Source organism: Homarus americanus, unplaced genomic scaffold (assembly GCF_018991925.1).
Source record: "Homarus americanus isolate GMGI-L3 unplaced genomic scaffold, GMGI_Hamer_2.0 scaffold57190, whole genome shotgun sequence".
Taxonomy (NCBI): domain Eukaryota; kingdom Metazoa; phylum Arthropoda; class Malacostraca; order Decapoda; family Nephropidae; genus Homarus; species Homarus americanus.
This window is the reverse complement of record NW_024743681.1, coordinates 23896-41022: the sequence shown is the minus strand read 5'-3', so window position 1 is coordinate 41022 and position 17127 is coordinate 23896. Positions and strand designations below refer to the sequence as shown.

The 17127-nt window shown below is 42.8% G+C and overlaps 1 protein-coding gene across 1 annotated transcript; it reads left to right on the top strand.

The window, feature by feature from the left end:
• The first annotated feature begins 515 nt into the window (after positions 1 to 515).
• LOC121877210 (transmembrane protein 45B-like) lies at positions 516 to 3720 on the top strand. Its single transcript, XM_042382820.1, is given in 6 exon segments — positions 516 to 576; positions 1104 to 1137; positions 1139 to 1328; positions 2334 to 2516; positions 2804 to 2895; positions 2897 to 3720. Coding segments are annotated over 6 exon segments (762 nt in total). The 3' UTR covers positions 3099 to 3720.
• Positions 3721 to 17127: the final 13407 nt, after the last annotated feature.

Here is a 17127-nt window from a genome sequence, read left to right as displayed (position 1 = left end):
CAAATACACATATGTACAAATATTGAAACAGGTGCGTATATACATGTTGACGTATCATTATCATAGATATACGTAAATATACATTTATTATTACACACACACACACACACACACGCACACACACACACACACACACACACACACACACACTGTTAAAAGGTCACTAACTAACAAAGACATTTAATACAACGGCAAAATTAGTAGAACACTAATGGACTTTCTCGTCACACCCTCCCACCCACCACACCCTGTGTGTGTGTGTGTGTGTGTGTGTGTGTGTGTGTGTGTGTGTGTGTGTGTGTGCTAATCAGAGACAGAGCAAAAAATTTTCATGGGCCCCCTCACCTGGGAGACGATCACTCCACACCGAAACGTTTGGAGGGCGCACACCAGGTGTCAATACTTTCGAGTTAGACCACAACCCTCACGTATCACCTCCTTAAGGGAACCTAACCCTGACATCTCGCCAAGACCTGGCCAGACGTAACATCTCCTCCCGCTTCCCTACAGACAGGATGGGGTCGTTCGTCGGCCACGTGGTTCAGGACGTTCTTCGCTCTTCGGCGTCTGGTTCACGTGCGAGTGTTCCTGAGGTACTTCATGTGTCAGCGTGCGGCGTCGGCTCTTGGAGACAAATACCGCACGCTACCATAACACCTCCTCCTTCCGCTGCGTCTCCTGCTGCCCGCGGGTGCCCTTGGAAGGTATCCTCAAGATCGTCGCCTCCGTCGTCGGCATGACGGGTTGGTGCTGTTGTTGTTACTGTTACTGTTGTTACTGTCTTCACCGCCATTATCACCATACCGTCATCATAACATTATTACTGTTATTTTACATTAAAATTGACAATCCTCCGCCTTTCGTAGTTAAATACTCAATAATATTAATAATCGCTACTATCTCTATTATCACATGTAATTGGTATTATTATCAATATTACTCTATTATTAGTTAAATTTACGTATTATAATTAACTGTTTCCTGCTTTTATTACCATTATAAATTCCCTCAATCACACTCCCGTAACTCACAAGTCCCTGCTTCCTACCATAATTGCACTCTCCTATAATTACCTTCAAATAACAACTAACACACTCCCACAGGTGAATTCGTTACGGGGTTCGTCGACGGTAAGTTCTCACCTCGGTAACGCCCAACACATGACTATGTTCTTCTTCTTCGGGCTGAACGGCGCCGTGGACATGATCACCCACTACCGCGTACCTCTCCCGCCTGACATGGATTTCGTCTCCTCGATCCTGGCTCTTGGTATGGAGGCCCTCATCTTCTTCTACCACCTACACGGCCGGAACCCCATGGATATACAGGTGGGGAAGGAATGAGGTAGTGAGAGAAGGGAGGAAGAAGGAGGGGAAGGGGAGAAAGGATATAGGGAGGAAAGGAGGGAAGGAAAAGGATGAGTAGCGGAGGAAAGAGAGGGGAAGAAGGGAGAAGGAAGGAGAGGAGAGGAAGAATGGAGGGAGGAAGGGAGGGAAGGGGAAGAAGGAGGAAGACAAGGAAGGATGGGGGGGAGGGGAGGAAAGAGGAAGGGAGAAGAAAGGAAGTGAAATAGGTAGGGAGGGGAGGAGGAAAGGAAGGGAGAAAGGAAGAGAAGCGAAATAAGAAAGGAAGGAGGAAGGAAGCTCGGGGTAGATACACCCCCTCTCGAGTGCCTTACCAATTAGCTCCACACAGACCCACCTGGCAGTCACATCTCACCTGTACGACAAATAACTCGTCATTACAATCGTCTGCCAGTCAAGTCAGGAGGTATTGATCTCGTGTTAAGTAATGGAGAGAGAGATACTTACATACTTCTAAGTACTGCTAACATGTGCTTCATAATGTACTTCATTAATTCCTCCGTAGTACATAACACCTGAGTCACCTTCACATCTGCACAGTACATTAATATATATTACTGTACATTCCTGTGGGTACTGCTCAAAGGGCTAACTATATATATATATATATGTATGTATGTATGTATGTATGTATGTATATATGTATGTATGTATGTATGTATGTATGTATGTATATTTGACAAGTATATTCATCAAATAGCTCCTACAGGCGCTATGATTTAAGGTCAAGATCACACCAGAGTGAGTTAACATCTCCCTCGAGTGCAGCCGAGTTAATACTAACTTTGGTTCAGAGACCAGAATAATAGGTGGCCTTACAGGTGTTAACAACACGTGTTTTGACAATTTAGAATAACAGGTGTTCTGACAATAACAACAGGTGGTCTCTGGTCTGAACAATAGCAACAGGTGTTTTGACAGATACAAACAATAGATGTTCTGACATACTAACAACAGGTGTTCTGACAGGTACACATGCTGCTGGTGTACGTGGTGGTGGCGAGCGCGGTGTCGGTGACCATGGAGATGTGCTACAAGACAAACCATCCTGCCAGCACTGTGCCGCTGTTACTTCACCCTCCTACAGGTGAGGGGGGGAGGCAGCTGAAGGGGGAAGGGAGGAGAGACAGTTTAAGGGGAAAGTCGGCTTATGTAAGAGTAACGGGAACATCTTTATCCAGCTAGCGAGAGCAAGCCCTAAAATCGTGTAAATATGTATAAAACGTGGACGTGTAAATGCTGAGTGTCAACCTCCCATCTCCTGGCAGTCATCACCACCTCGCTCGAGTGGTGTCTTCCATGATGCTTTATTATGTCAGAAAAAAAATACCCGGTAATGATGGCAGGGAGGTGATAAGGTGTCTGAGTAATGTCTTGTATTATGAAACACTGTCTTTGTTGTGATACTCTCTATGACGTCACACACCTCTTCTCCCCAGAACACGTGGTTCTATCAGATCGGGTTCATCTTATACCCACCATGGGGGGAGAAGTGGGCAGAGCACGACACTGGCCAGATGATGATCGTCACTCCTCTTCACTTGGCACAACGCCACAATCTTCGTCATCATGGTGCTGGCTGGCTTTCTCATCTACCTGCGAGTTAAAGCACTGCCGCCCTCCGCCCTCTATCACAGCCTTCACCACCACCTCCCACAGGTCCCGAGCCTCAAGAACTACGAACCTGATCATACCAAAAACATCCTCCAAGACTCCGACGAAGAGGAAGTATGAGAACTGTTCAGGCGTCGACGTGTAGGGTAGGAGTAGTGAGGTGAAGGGTCGTATCGTACCTGTGGTGATCAATGAACTAATGTTGTGGTTTTGTAGTATCAGGGATAATTTTGGTCATATCTTAATCAGGGTCATATTTCCATATGCAAGGAGATACGCTAAATGAAGTTATGTATCTCCTGTAGATGTTTAAGTATTTGCATTTCATTATCGAATTTATTGTATCGTACTTAGTTGTTGTTCAAGGCCTGATATAGCGGTAGAGGCCAGCGTGGAGAGGAAGCTCTATACCACGTGTTTAGTTGTTTCTGTCGACGTTTGTACACTCGTGCCTGACTATTGATGTTTATATAAACGGCAATAGAAAACTAGATAAACATGATAGCGTCTCAGATACGCACACTACACACAATTTTTTGTGTCATCCTCGCACCCGTTAACTAGTTAAACTTATACATACATGTATGTAAATAAAAAATGAAATTTACCCACTGCAATTGCTTCGTAACTGTGGAGAAAAACTGTTAATATCGTCTACAGTACACGGAGCTGTTAACATGACACCATAGCGGTATCACATACGATTTAGAAACGAACGGGTTTCCAAAGACAATTTCTATCTCTTTCCCAAATCTTAGTTCATCTACCAAGTTGTACCTTGAGCTGGATGTTATGAAGGTTCCCGACATTTCAGAGTTGCCCTGTGAGGGTAGCTAGTTTATTGAGCACCCTCCTTGATTTTGAACGAGATGTAACAAGATCGCCAATACTCTGTTTATTAAAAACAAATATATCTTAAAATGACGTATGTAACCCATAAACAATACTAAAAATCCATTAAATTTCTCACTAAAAAAATTCAACACTTCCCGTCATGCGATTCATGGAACAATGTTATTTATCTCAGCTGTGACGCGCCAGCCGGCCAAGTCTCCGCCATACACCATAAAGCCTTGTATTCCTTGATGCATTTTAATTTATTTTCTTACACTACATATATAAAATATTTTATACAAGGAAGGGCATTATTTTCTCTTTAGATGGTTATAATTCGCCTTCACAGCCCTGCTAAAGAGAAGGATACAAGATATTAAAAAAAAATGCAGGATTGTATTTGATTCATCGACACACAAAGCTGCCATATCAACATATTGTAATGTATGATGTATAAATGTGTAATGTATAATTGAAAATGTAGTTTTGAAGTACTTGAGTCGGCATCGGGTGTGTAGCTACTGCATATCAAAGGTTATATCCAGGAAAAAATAATTATCATCAACCATAATATCTGGTAAAGAAGCTGATTGGTACGTTATTTCCTCCAATCACAGAAGAGACAGGCCGAGTATCTACATCACTAAAAGTTAATTCTCTTCTTTTTTCTCGATATACATCATTAGATCAAAACAAATCTTTCTATGCACTTAACACGAGTCACTTTGCACTTGTATATGTCTGAGTGCTTTCATTCTCTGTGCCTCAAACCGTATTATAGAGTCGAACTTTTGTATGTTGATTTTAAGTGTTGTGGAGATGTTTATGTTGCATTTATTTTGTGTAGTTCTGAACCTTGACTTTCGTTCACTACCTCTGAACCCTCACCCCTCGACCCCCACCCAACCAATCGACCCCATCACCCCGCCACTCGACCCTCTTATCCCACCCCTCGACCCTTCACTCAACCCCTCGGCTCCCACCCCGCCCCTAGTCTCCATCACCCTACCCCTCGACCCCACCCACCCTTCGATCACTTACCTCGTCCCCTCACCCTACCCCTCGACCCCTCACCTACCCCTCGGCCCCTCACCCCTACCCCTCCCGGCCCTAACCTACCCCTGTATTAATCCTCTCTCTTGTAATATCACAAACTGTTTCGTTGACGTCCCTTCCACTCAGTGACAGCAACATGTAACCCTCAGAATGGCCTTCAGTCCCCACAGCGTTATGAGTGACGTTAGGATTACTTGGGTCTAACAACACTGAGAGTCCTTTGGTATAAGATTAAAAATCTTATCCCGTCTATATGTATACATCCGGGAGTTAAGACCAATCAAAACATGCCAAAATACCATGTTTGACCTCGTAGGATAGGTCAGAGGTCATATTAAGCATCATTTTTTGTAGAATTATATGGGATCCTCTCCCTATTGTAATTTAATCAAACAATGTCTTGAAAAAATTCCAAAACCAAACCCAAAGTAATATTATGTTCCATTGATGACACTTCACATCGGTGCCGCCTCCTGACCCTCCTGAGGGAAACGACAGAAAACGGTTCCATTTTATATTCGAACATTATCATCATAGACGTGTAAATGAGCCTACAAAGTTTCATCTCTGTAGGTCAAGAAGTTTTCAAGTAATATTGTTAGAGCAGCGGACGGCTGAACCTTCACACACAAAGATTGCTACGCCAGTGTCAGCCAGCATCGAGTTATAATAGAGAGTTCTTATCTCGGAAAGGCACATGTGCCTTTCCGTGACGATGTTAATGAACTGATCCATCTACATCAAACGCGAGAAACATCCCCAAAAGATGAAACTACCAAATAAATCAACTGTTGGCTAGTCTCTGGTTTATAAAAATGGAATATATACAGGTGGCGCATACGTCGCTTTACCGAAAACAATATAAATAATACAATTGTTTTCAGTGAACAGACTTATGCACCACCCTATTATATGAGCGTGGTTGAAAGGTGACACTTGCCTCACGATGGCCTTAATAACTAGGGTTTTATAGTAGCCTATTGGCTAAGCAACTTTAAATTGAAGAATCTTTAGAATATCAAAATCATCTTTCACAGCTGTTATGCCACCTAAGCATCCAAGTGCACCCCGTCCTTGCAACAAGTTCTCCTGTGTGAAGCAAACCTCGTGAATAAATCTGTTTTACCTTCACAAACTTCAGGAAGTTGTGCTCGCCTTAGGATACGCCGAGTGATCTTATAACACTTGTTTATTATTGCCTACTGTATCGTGTCCTTTTCTTCTGAGTGCTAGTTTCTGAATACACATGCGGTGTCGTCGAAATCTCCCAAGTTATTAATGGTTATATATTGGAAACTGGGTTCTCTCTCCCGATGGCCCTGCGTTTAACTATCTCCGTGCCTTCAGAGGTGAGTTTCTTGATGTCTCTCTCACGATTTCTGGACGAGGGATAAAAACTAATATAATATATGAAATTATATCTAAGACAATCTAAAAAAGTTACGTCTCTGTAAAGGCCGAATAGAGACAGAAGTGTGGAGTATTTTGAAACGTTTGGTGAGTAGTCTTTTTAGTTTAACAAATTTATTGGCAAAGCTTGGCAGTACAATTTGCCAATTCTGAGTAATTCAGTCGGGTCTTGACACTGAGGGTGGTATCACTTCTCACTGCCACGCAGGACAGAGGGTAGTAGAAATTTTTGTAAAATATCAGAAACTCACAACTTTTTAACACTTAATGTGATCATAGTTTCGAGAGATTTTGTGTTGCAACAGTTTTTAATTAATTTCTAGAATCAGTCTCTCCTGCTGTTGTAATATTCTCTGAAATGTATTAGGATGCAATGACTCCTCTGTTAGCTACCCCGGCCTGGAGTATTAGGCTGCCACACACCACACACACACACACACACTACCTCTCTCACAACGCCTCACATATTCATTACTGTTGCATTTACAAACAATCAATCACCATTTATGCTTTTATATATATATATATATATATATATATATATATATATATATATATATATATATATATATATATATATATATATATATATAATACAAATAAATCACTGTAGGTGCGCGTGATCTAGGTATATTCTAAATGGCATAAGGAAAGAAAGAAAACACAGAAGCTCCCAAGCGCTTTCATGTAATTCACATCTTCAGGGGTGAGTACAGACTAGAGAGAAGTACAAAACAAGGTGCATATATGCAGAGGAGGGTGAGACCAGGTCCTGTGGTCAGGTATTAGGTAATGACCGACCGTTGCGTGCTATTTAAGATTAGTAGGGTCATTACCTAATACCTGACCATTGTGGACCTGGTCACCCTCCTCTGTATATATACACCTTGTTTTGTACTTCTCTTTAGTCTGCTGCTCACTCCTGAATGTAATTACAGCGCTGAAAACTCGTGTTTTTCTTCTCACTAATGATTATCAGCATATATATATATATATATATATATATATATATATATATATATATATATATGCTCTTATATATATATATATATATATATATATATGCCTATATATATATATATATATATATATATATATATATATATATATATATATATATATATATATATATATATATATATATATTTTTTTTTTTTTTTTTTTTTTTTTCAATTATTGTTTCAGAGAATAGTGAAAATATTTATATAGTTTATTAAACTTCAGGGAATATTTGCAATACTTTTCTTCTCTAACTTCCAAACAATATTTAACATACATTTGTTCTCCAGACTTCTGAGAACATTTTGCATACTTTTGTTCTATGTTATTGAAAACTGGAAACTATATTTATTTTACCATACTTAGATAACAAAAGTGTTCTTGTGTGTACAAATATTATATAGGATCCATATATATATATATGCAGTATAATGAATAATTGGTAATGTTTGTATTGTGTTGTATAAGAAATAAAGTGACTGAATATTTTATTATTATTATTTTGTGACAACCTTAAACTGGGGAGAGAGAGAGAGACCTGGCATGTTAGGAAATCAAGCTAACCTTAGCTTGCCCTCAGGAAGTGACACATCTGACCTTAATGACTTGGTCAGAGGATGAATGTGACAAATGGGTCTGGTGCTTGCAGAGGGGTAGTGCAGGTGCAGGTGGTAATGGTGCAGATGGGTAGGTGCAAGTGCAGGTGGTAATGGTGCAGATGGTAGTGCAAGTGCAGGTGGTAATGGTGCAGATGGTAGTGCAGGTGGTAATGGTGTAGATGGTAGTGCAGGTGGTAATGGTGCAGGTGGTGACCATCTAGCCTGTGGTAAACCACCTTACTCGTGCTATTACACTTAACCCCCAGGCATTTAGTGTGTATCAAGGAAAATTCAAATTAAAAATGTAATTGAAATATTTAAATATAAGATGAAAGAAGTAGATATACGAATTTGAATAAAAAACAAAAGAAGTGCCTATGAAGAAAGTATGTACTGTACGTGAGAAAATATATGTATATTGTCTATTGTTTTACGTTTTGTTATTTGTTGTTTACTCATCTTCACTGTATTATTTGATATCTCACGATCAATAGAGCACAAAGTAGAAACAATAAAATAAATTAGTTGCCCACTATTTGTAACCATTTTCTATGATGTAGCGTAGTGTATTAGCTCATGTCTCATGGCAATAACAATTATATAAGTTTGGGTTAATACATTTAGTTTATATAATCCAATCACCCTACTGTAATTTTTCATTAAGCTGTGAGTTGTCATGTGCTGTTCACGTGATGGAAAATTCCTCTATCAGTAGGCCATTGCTTGAGAATGTAGGGTCAGCCCAGCCTCTCCTTCAGAGCCTCCCCCTCACGAGACCAGTCTTCACGCCCAGAGCCTCACGAGAATCGGACGGTGAGCTTAACTCAGTCAGGCGAGCCCCCGCCTTAGCAATCACTCACAGCTTACGAGTGTTGGTACGATGTATCTACTAATAGACTGTGACCAATATCGTTTACCAATAAATGGAGAAAAAAGACCATTTGGGTTTGTAACTTAACCCCTCAACTTATTTATATATAAGCCAAGTTAAAAGGGAACTCTACCCAAAGCTTATATAGTAGTACATGTATTGATAGTCAAAGTTCTCTTTCTTAGGCCCACATACATGTGGGGTAATGAGATTGTTTGGTTCACACCTCAGGATGGAATGGAGAAAGGAAACTCACAATGTGCTCTCTATACATGTTGTATTGATGTACAATGCAGCTTGCTGGGAAGGCAGCATGGTTACAAGCGTGATGTAGAGAGAGCTGGTTGTGAGGACGCTCAGAGAAGGACAGCTTGTGGTGCCATGCTCGCCAGCGGAGAGAGGACCGCCAGGCAGGCGGAGGAGCGAGGACGCCAGGCAGGCGGAGGTGTTGCTGGCTGGTTGGTGTAGGTAGAAAGAGAGACAGATCACCACGAGGTCAGGTCTTAAATAGTGGGTAGGCGTGGCTTAGCAGTTGACCCCTGCCTGTGGTGTATGGCGGCGCTGGTTGACCCAGACCACGAGGCATACACTGGGGAATTGTGGGGTCGGCTAGGCAGCGACAAACAGCGTTTGTAGGGAGAATTCCACTACAATACTCCCCCTCTCCAGGCGGTGTAGGAGACTTGTTGTCTGCAGGGTTGCATAGCACATGTGAGGCAGAACGGGCGGTGCGTGCCTCATGTGAGACAACGGCGATGGCGTGGATGAGCCGGTCGCTGGGGACAACTGTCTAGATACAATATCTGTGGGAGTAGAGAGGAGAAAAAGGGTGGAGGCGATGAATGTTGTGCTTCCTCACGGCAGGTACAGAGTCATCAGATGCGCCTGCTGGGGGTGTGGGGCTGGGTCAGGAGCAGGGGCTGCGTCAGCAGAAGCGGATGAGGGCTGTGACAGCAGCTGGGTCCACGACAGCAGCAGGCAGGACGTTAGCAGGAGTACCTGGGGGAGAAAAGAGGGGTGTGGGGTCCGCATCAGGAACAGAGAGGCCGCATCAGGGGCAGGGTTACTGCTGGGCCGGGGTCGGCGTCTGAGGCAGGACGGGTGTGCTGGGGTCGGTAGGACGTGGTGCTTTGGGGCAGGAAAAGGAGCTGGTGTCTGCGAGAAACAGTGCTGCTCTAGGGTGTCTAACCTGCGGTGTAGAGACAGTAGCCAGACATGAAAGCTGCTTCTGGGATAAGCCAGTCTTCCATGTTGTTGAAGACTGGGAGCGTGATCAGTTTTCCTCCATCCTGGTGAGGTGAATCTCCGGGAGTCACCATTTGTGGGGTATGAGATTGTTTGTCTACACTCAGGATGGAATGGAGAAAGGAAACTCACAATGCTCTATATACATGTTGTATTGGATGTACCAGCTTGGTGCTGGAAGGCAGCATGGTTACAAGCGTGATGTAGAGAGAGCTGGTTGGTGAGGACGCTCAGAAGGACAGCTTGTGGGTCGCTGCTCGCCAGCGGGAGAGACCGCCAGGCAGGTGGAGGAGGAGCGAGGACCAGGCAGGCGGAGGAGGAGCGAGGACCGCCAGGCAGGCGGAGGTGTTGCTGGCTGGTTGGTGTAGGTAGAAAGAGCGAGACACCACGAGGTCAGGTCTAAATAGCGGGGGTGGCGTGCAGCAGTTGACCCCGCTCCGTGGTGTGGCGGCGCTGCTGACCTAGACCACGAGGCATACACTGGGGAATTGGTGGTCGGCTAGGCAGCACAAACAAGCGTTTGTAGGGGAGAATTCCACCACACACGTGTACATATAGAGGAGATCTCGCACTCAGGATGGAGGGAGAAAGGAAACTCACAATAAAGTTTTACATGTATTCATTTTATTTGTCCTCATCGCCACTGATCGACTTGTTAGCCGCTTGCGGATCGGTTACGTCCCTGATTATTTTCATTTATCTTCTACCAAAAGATGGGCTGCTAGCCGCCCGGGCGATCCGTCACGTCTCTGTCACGCACTGTTGGCAAATTGGGCATGCACGGCTCCTGAATGTACCTGAACCCGCTCCAGTGTTGGTCAAGTCTTCTCTTGAAAGAGCTCACACTCGGTGTCGTCACAACACTCTCTGGTAGATTGTTCCAAGAGTTTACAACCCTCACCCGAAAAAGTTTGCCCTCACGGTTTTCTGGACTTGCGGCTTCTCAATCTTGAGCTGTGATCCTCAGGGGCGAGCGTCCGCCAGCTCCAAGTAAGAGAACATAAGAATGGAGTGAAACTGCAGCGGGCCTATTGGCCCATACTGGGCAGTCCTGCTTACACCCAACCGCTATTGCTCATATGAGCATCCAACCTATGTTTGAAGCAATTCAGCGATCTGAAAGCACGATGATATTTGGTAACTTGTTCCATTCATCCACTACTTCTGTTTCCAAACCAGTGTTTACCTATTTCGCGCCTAAATCTAAATTTGTGTAATTTAAAACCATTGTTACGAGTTCGCTCCTGGTTGGATAGTTTGAGTACCTTTGTAATGTCCCCTTTGTTTAGCCCTGACTTCCATTTATACACCTCTATCAGGTTGCCCCTCGCTCTACGTCTCTCGAGGGAGTGCAAATTAAGATGCTTTAACCTGTCTCTATACTCAAGGTTCCAAATGCCAGGGATTAGTCTTGTTATTCTCCTCTGAATTCTTTCCAAGGATTCTATATCCATTCTGTAATACAGTGACCAGAACTGAACTGTGTAATCCAGGTGTGGTCTCACAAGCGCAAGATACAGTTTTAGGATGACCTCCCTAGTCTTGTAACTAACACCCCTTTGTATGAACCCAAGTACTTTATTAGCCTTGTTACGAGCAAAAACACATTGTTTACTTGGCTTAAGGTTCCTACTTATCATTACTCCTAAATCTCTCTCGCAGTCGGATTTCTCTATGGCATCGTTGTTTATCTGGTATCTGGTTTCCCTGTTTACATCTCCTATACTGAGTACTTTACATTTGTCCACGTTGAATTTCATCTGCCATTTTTCAGACCATTCGAAAATTTTTTTTAGATCTTCCTGTAGTTTTGCCGAGTCCTCTTCAGATTTAATAACACGTCCCACTTTAGTGTCATCAGCAAATTTACTTATGTTGCTGTCTATGCCGATATCGTTTATGTATATAATAAATAATAATGGTCCAAGTGATTGAGCCTGGGGAATCTACTTCAGATGCGTTGCTCAATGGGACTTAGTGCCGCACGCTCACCGCTGTTCTCGTCCTGCAACCACGCCCTAATCCATTTAAGGACGTCACCTTGATGCCACATGAGCTTCTACCTTCTAATTAGTCTTTTCGGGGACTCTGTCGAAGGCTTTACAGTCAAAGATATACCACATCATAATTGCGCCCTCGTCCACTGATTCGAAAACTGATGAAAAGAATGTTGAAGCAGATTATTAGAAAGAACGTCCATGAAGCCATGCTGGGAATCATTGGATCAATCCTAGTGCTTCTCCAGGTGATTTCGAATAGAGTTTGAAATGATTGATTCTAGTAATTTGCCTACTATTGATGTTAGACTGATTGGGCGGTAGTTAGAGGATAGTGATCTATCCCCCTTCTTGAAAATCGGTATTACATTCGCTATCCTCCAGGATTCTGGTACTACACCTGCTTTTAAGGACATGTTAAACAACTTTGCTAAGGGCATACTAAGCTCTTCCTTACATTCCTTTAATACTCTGGCAAATATCTCATCCGGACCAGGTGATTTATTAGGCTTCAGTTTGTCTATTTGCTTATTAAATATCGTTATTTAGTCACTACTATCTCACTTAATTTGTTTTTCTTCACTATCTCTGAATAGAATCGGTGTCTCGCATCATGTTTAAATTTTCGGTAGGAAAACTGCTGAAAAATATTATTCAACACTGCTCATTTCTCCGGCTGTTATTCAGTGAGTTTCACGGAGTCTGGACCGTATTGGTCCAATCTTTTTCTCGTGTTTTAGTTTGATACATTTGGTAGAATCCTTTGGGGTTTGTCTTCGCCTCCCTTGCTATCCTTACCTCATTATTCCTCTTTGCTTTCCTTATCTCGGTTTTAACCCTACTCGCCAATACCCTATAATAGTCCCGGAGGTGAATTTCGCCATGATTTATCCTTCTACCTATAGCCTTCCTTTGGCCAATGATGTTCTTTAAATAATTATTTATCCATTTAGGGTCATTGTTGTCTGATCTGAGTTTTTTGTATGGTATGTTCTGCCTTTGTGCATTAAGTAACTCACTATTTAAATTGTCGTGGAACTCGGCAATCTCAGATCTCGTTATCAGGTCGGTGTCATCTGTCAGGTTCACGGCCAAGCGCGACACCCCTCTCTCAGCTGCCTCTTTAAACTGTCAAAGTTTGCCCTTCTGAAATCTGGTACTTTAGTGGAATTTTCCTTACGTCTGCCCTGAAAATCTAACTGGAATCGAATTTCTTTGTGATCGCTGTTTGCAAGTTCGTTCCCTACCTCGACATTGCTAATGAGGTTTTCTCTGTTCGACAGAACTAAATCCAGTATATTATTACCCCGTGTGGGTTCGGTTATATGTTGACTTAGGAAACAGTCCTGGATCGTCTCGAGAAAATCCTCTGATTCTGAGTTACCCGTAAGGACAGTCCAATCTATTTGGCCAAGGTTAAAGTCGCCTACTATACAGACTTTGTTGTGTATGGAAGCCCTGCGCATTTCATCCCAGATAAGTCGCTCATTGACGCTATCAAGATTGGGGGGTCTATATATTACCCCTGTGATTAATTTTTCCCGACCGTCGCTTAATTCTATCCAAATTGTTTCTGTATTCCTCTCAGTTTTTATTTCCTTATTTATTTCACACTTCAGATTATCCCTAACATAGATTGCTACTCCGCCTCCTTTCCTGGTCTGCCTATCGGTATGGAACAGTTTGTAACCCGCAATTTGGTATTCGACTGGTAATTCACGTGTGTCTAGGTTGATCCATGTTTCAGTGAATGCAATTATATCGATTTCTTCGGTACATACCAAGGCCTTAATATCATCCATTTTGTTTCTCATACTTCTACTGTTCGCGTAGTATACATTTAAGTTAGTCGTGTTCTGAGTCCTTCCCTTACCGCGTTTAGTTTTAAACTCCCTGTCTAATTTAGTTTTGTCATCATTCCTAACACTATTTCCCTGTAATCTTTCGCCTTGTTTACCCGCTCCCACTGCAGTCTCCTCCACCCCCGTGCTCCTATGTTCTCTTAGCAGTTTAAAGACTTCGATATCTTTTGAACTGCCCCCTCTAGAGCCCCAGCCAGGGTTGCTACTCCATCCCTAGACAGGTGCACCCCATCCCTAGCATAAAGGTCCCTTCTGCCATAGAAGTTGTCCCAGTTGTCAATGAATGGGACTGATATTGACTTGCAATATCTGTCAAGACGGTCGTTAACACCAACTGCCCTTGACAACCATTCACTGCCAACTCTCCTTCTAGGCAGGACACGGCATATGATAGGGATCCCTCCCTTAGTCCTAATACGATCTATGGCTGCCTTGAACTTATCAAGAAGTTCCTCGCTCCTACACCGGCCAATATCATTGCCTCCTGCACTGAGGCAGATAATGGGTTTGTTCCCATTACCAGACAAGATATTGTCCATCCTGTCAATTATATCCCCCACCCCAGCCCCTGGCAAACACACCCTCATCCTATTTTTGTTTTTACCACAAAAGGCCCTGTCCATGTACCTTACCTGTGAGTCACCAACAATTAAAGTTTTTATACCTTCCTTGTCATCCCTGCCCCTGACTGTACTAACGTCCAATTCGTCTATCAAGGGACTGAACGGGTTGGTACACTTAGCTGTTGTTGTCGTTGTTGTCGTATCCTTCGTGTGCTTCTTCACCACCAGCTTGGTCCTCCCACTACTCACGACTTTCCACTCGTTTGATTTTTCGTCAGACACTGGCTTTACTCGTCCAGCCTCTCCTTTTAACTTCGCCAGCTCTTTCCTTAATTTCAGGTTCTCCAACGTGGCCCTCTCAATTTCTAACTTGGCCCTCGCCAATTCTTCAGTGGACCACTCCAGTTTGGTCAACAAACTCTCATACCCAAGACCGCACATATCACTGGCCATATCTGATAATTATCCCTCTGGAGCTAACCCTGCCGTGACCTTTCCCCTAGTGAGGTCACAACACCTTTCCCCTAGTGAGGTCAGAGGTCACAGCTACAATGATTCGTATATTTAGTCGCCTTAAGACTCAGATTCCCCTGACAAGTTATATACTGTATGCTGCCGGAGTCTTGATATCCAACTGTTCTTATGTTCTTAAATGAATACACCTAAATTACTCTAAAAACAAGTTTATTAATATGCAATCAATGGGGGAAAGATATTGTATTAATCATATAATTACCAGGCTCACCTCCTGAGCTTAGTGCAAACTCAATACCTTCTTCTTTACTCTTACTCACAACATTACTGGTGGTACATTACATGGCACTCATTGTAGATTATTCAACATATACGTAAACAAGGATACTAGTATATGCAGGGGTCCACTACCCGAAATGGGATAGTTATTTCCAACTAATTATCCCTAACATACATGTTACAACACTCTCTGGACATTCACTTCCAAGGAGTAACCCAGGGCAGAACACTAGGGCCCACGACCTTTGTCATTGTGGGGTAGCCAGACACATGGCGGGTCTGGGGTCTGGCCCAACGAAGCCGTGGGGCACATTAATCAGGCCGCATCGGTGCCATCTTCTCATATATGATCCCGGCTGGACATCTAATACATCCGAGGCCGTTGTTGGATGGTAGAGCGATTCAAGAATCACAATGGGATCTGGAGACAAACGGGAATCAGCGTCAGGGGACGCTCTCCCTGGCCATCTTGAGTTTATATACCCCTGAGTTGCCAGTGATCGCTACTCACGCAATGACAATAATCACAAACAAACTAACTGTTACTCATTCAAAGATGACCCTCAGTTGACAAAGGTCTGGCGAATTACTTGGGTTGATTTACACAGACTAATTCAAGATTGAGCTTCCCAGGAGAAAGTGGAATAAACAACGTATTGATAACTGTCTTCACAAAGGCGGGGCTTACTGGGAGGGGTCGCGAGGGTAAACACGCTCCTTCTAGGGGTCGCGAACTCACTCATGTTTTGCGGGCGTGGAGTTTAATAAGAATCATTAGTTAAATAGATCAGCAGTCAACGTGACCATGACAGCAGCTACACCACGCCCGGTGTAGCAGTTAAAAGTGAAGTGTTAGGTAAAAGTGAGGTGCCAGACGTATTGAATTGAATTGAATTGAAACAGTTTATTTAGCCAGAAAAACACTGATACAGAGTGGATAATAATAACGTAGAGTGAGGGGCGATATGATAGAGGTGTATAAATGGAAGTCAGGGCTGAACAAAGGGGACATTACAAAGGTACAGGGGGTCCAAGTCTGGGGTAAGTTTTTCCTCCTGTGAAAGATCGTGTAGTGGGTTTTCTCAAGGTTTAAGGTCAGTTTATTACGTATTACCCAGGTCCTGACTTTAGTCAATTCAGTGTTCATAGTTCTCATCAAGGAATTGAGGTCTGAGTTGCTGGCATAGAGATTACTATCGCCTGCAAATAAGTTGTATTTTAGGAGTGTGCTGGCGTGGACTATGTCGTTTATGTACAACAAAAACAGTACTGGACCAAGAATGGAACCTTAGGGGACGCCATACAAGATTGGCGAGGAGTCAGATTGGTGACAGCAGTGTTGCTCCTCGGTCAGCCTCAGTTGAAGAAGTCAGTTTCTGCTTAGATGATGGACATGCATTCCTATGACACGTACGTGCTTACACGTTTGGTATTGCTTAAATCATATTATTTTAATACAGTTTAGTGAGTGTTATCTTTAGGTCAGGATGTTGTGTGAGTGATATTATATTAATACAGTTTAGTGAGTGTTATCTTAAGGTCAGGATGTTGTGAGTGTTACCCTTAGGTATACATATATTTTACTTTAGGACATAGCGCTCCCGAAAGTTATAAACATTTAGATCTCCCTATTCTGAGCATCTTAAACCCCATATACAGTATACCAGGCTGGAAGAAAGGTTTGGGAGTGCTTATTTATGATGCATAGGCCAAGTGTATGATTGATTTTCCACCGGTTTGCATTTTAAGAAAAGTTGAATGTTTTAAAACTGAGACGTGATTCTGATTCGTTTTTTTTTTTTCAAGGATTTCAAAAATAAAGTTTCTTTTGCTCTAGGACGTCATACTTTATTACCAATACGACAAGATGCTATAAATTATACATATACAAATACAACATACAAATATGACACGATAATACAAATAAGACAATTCAGTCGGCTTCAAAGTTAACTAAACC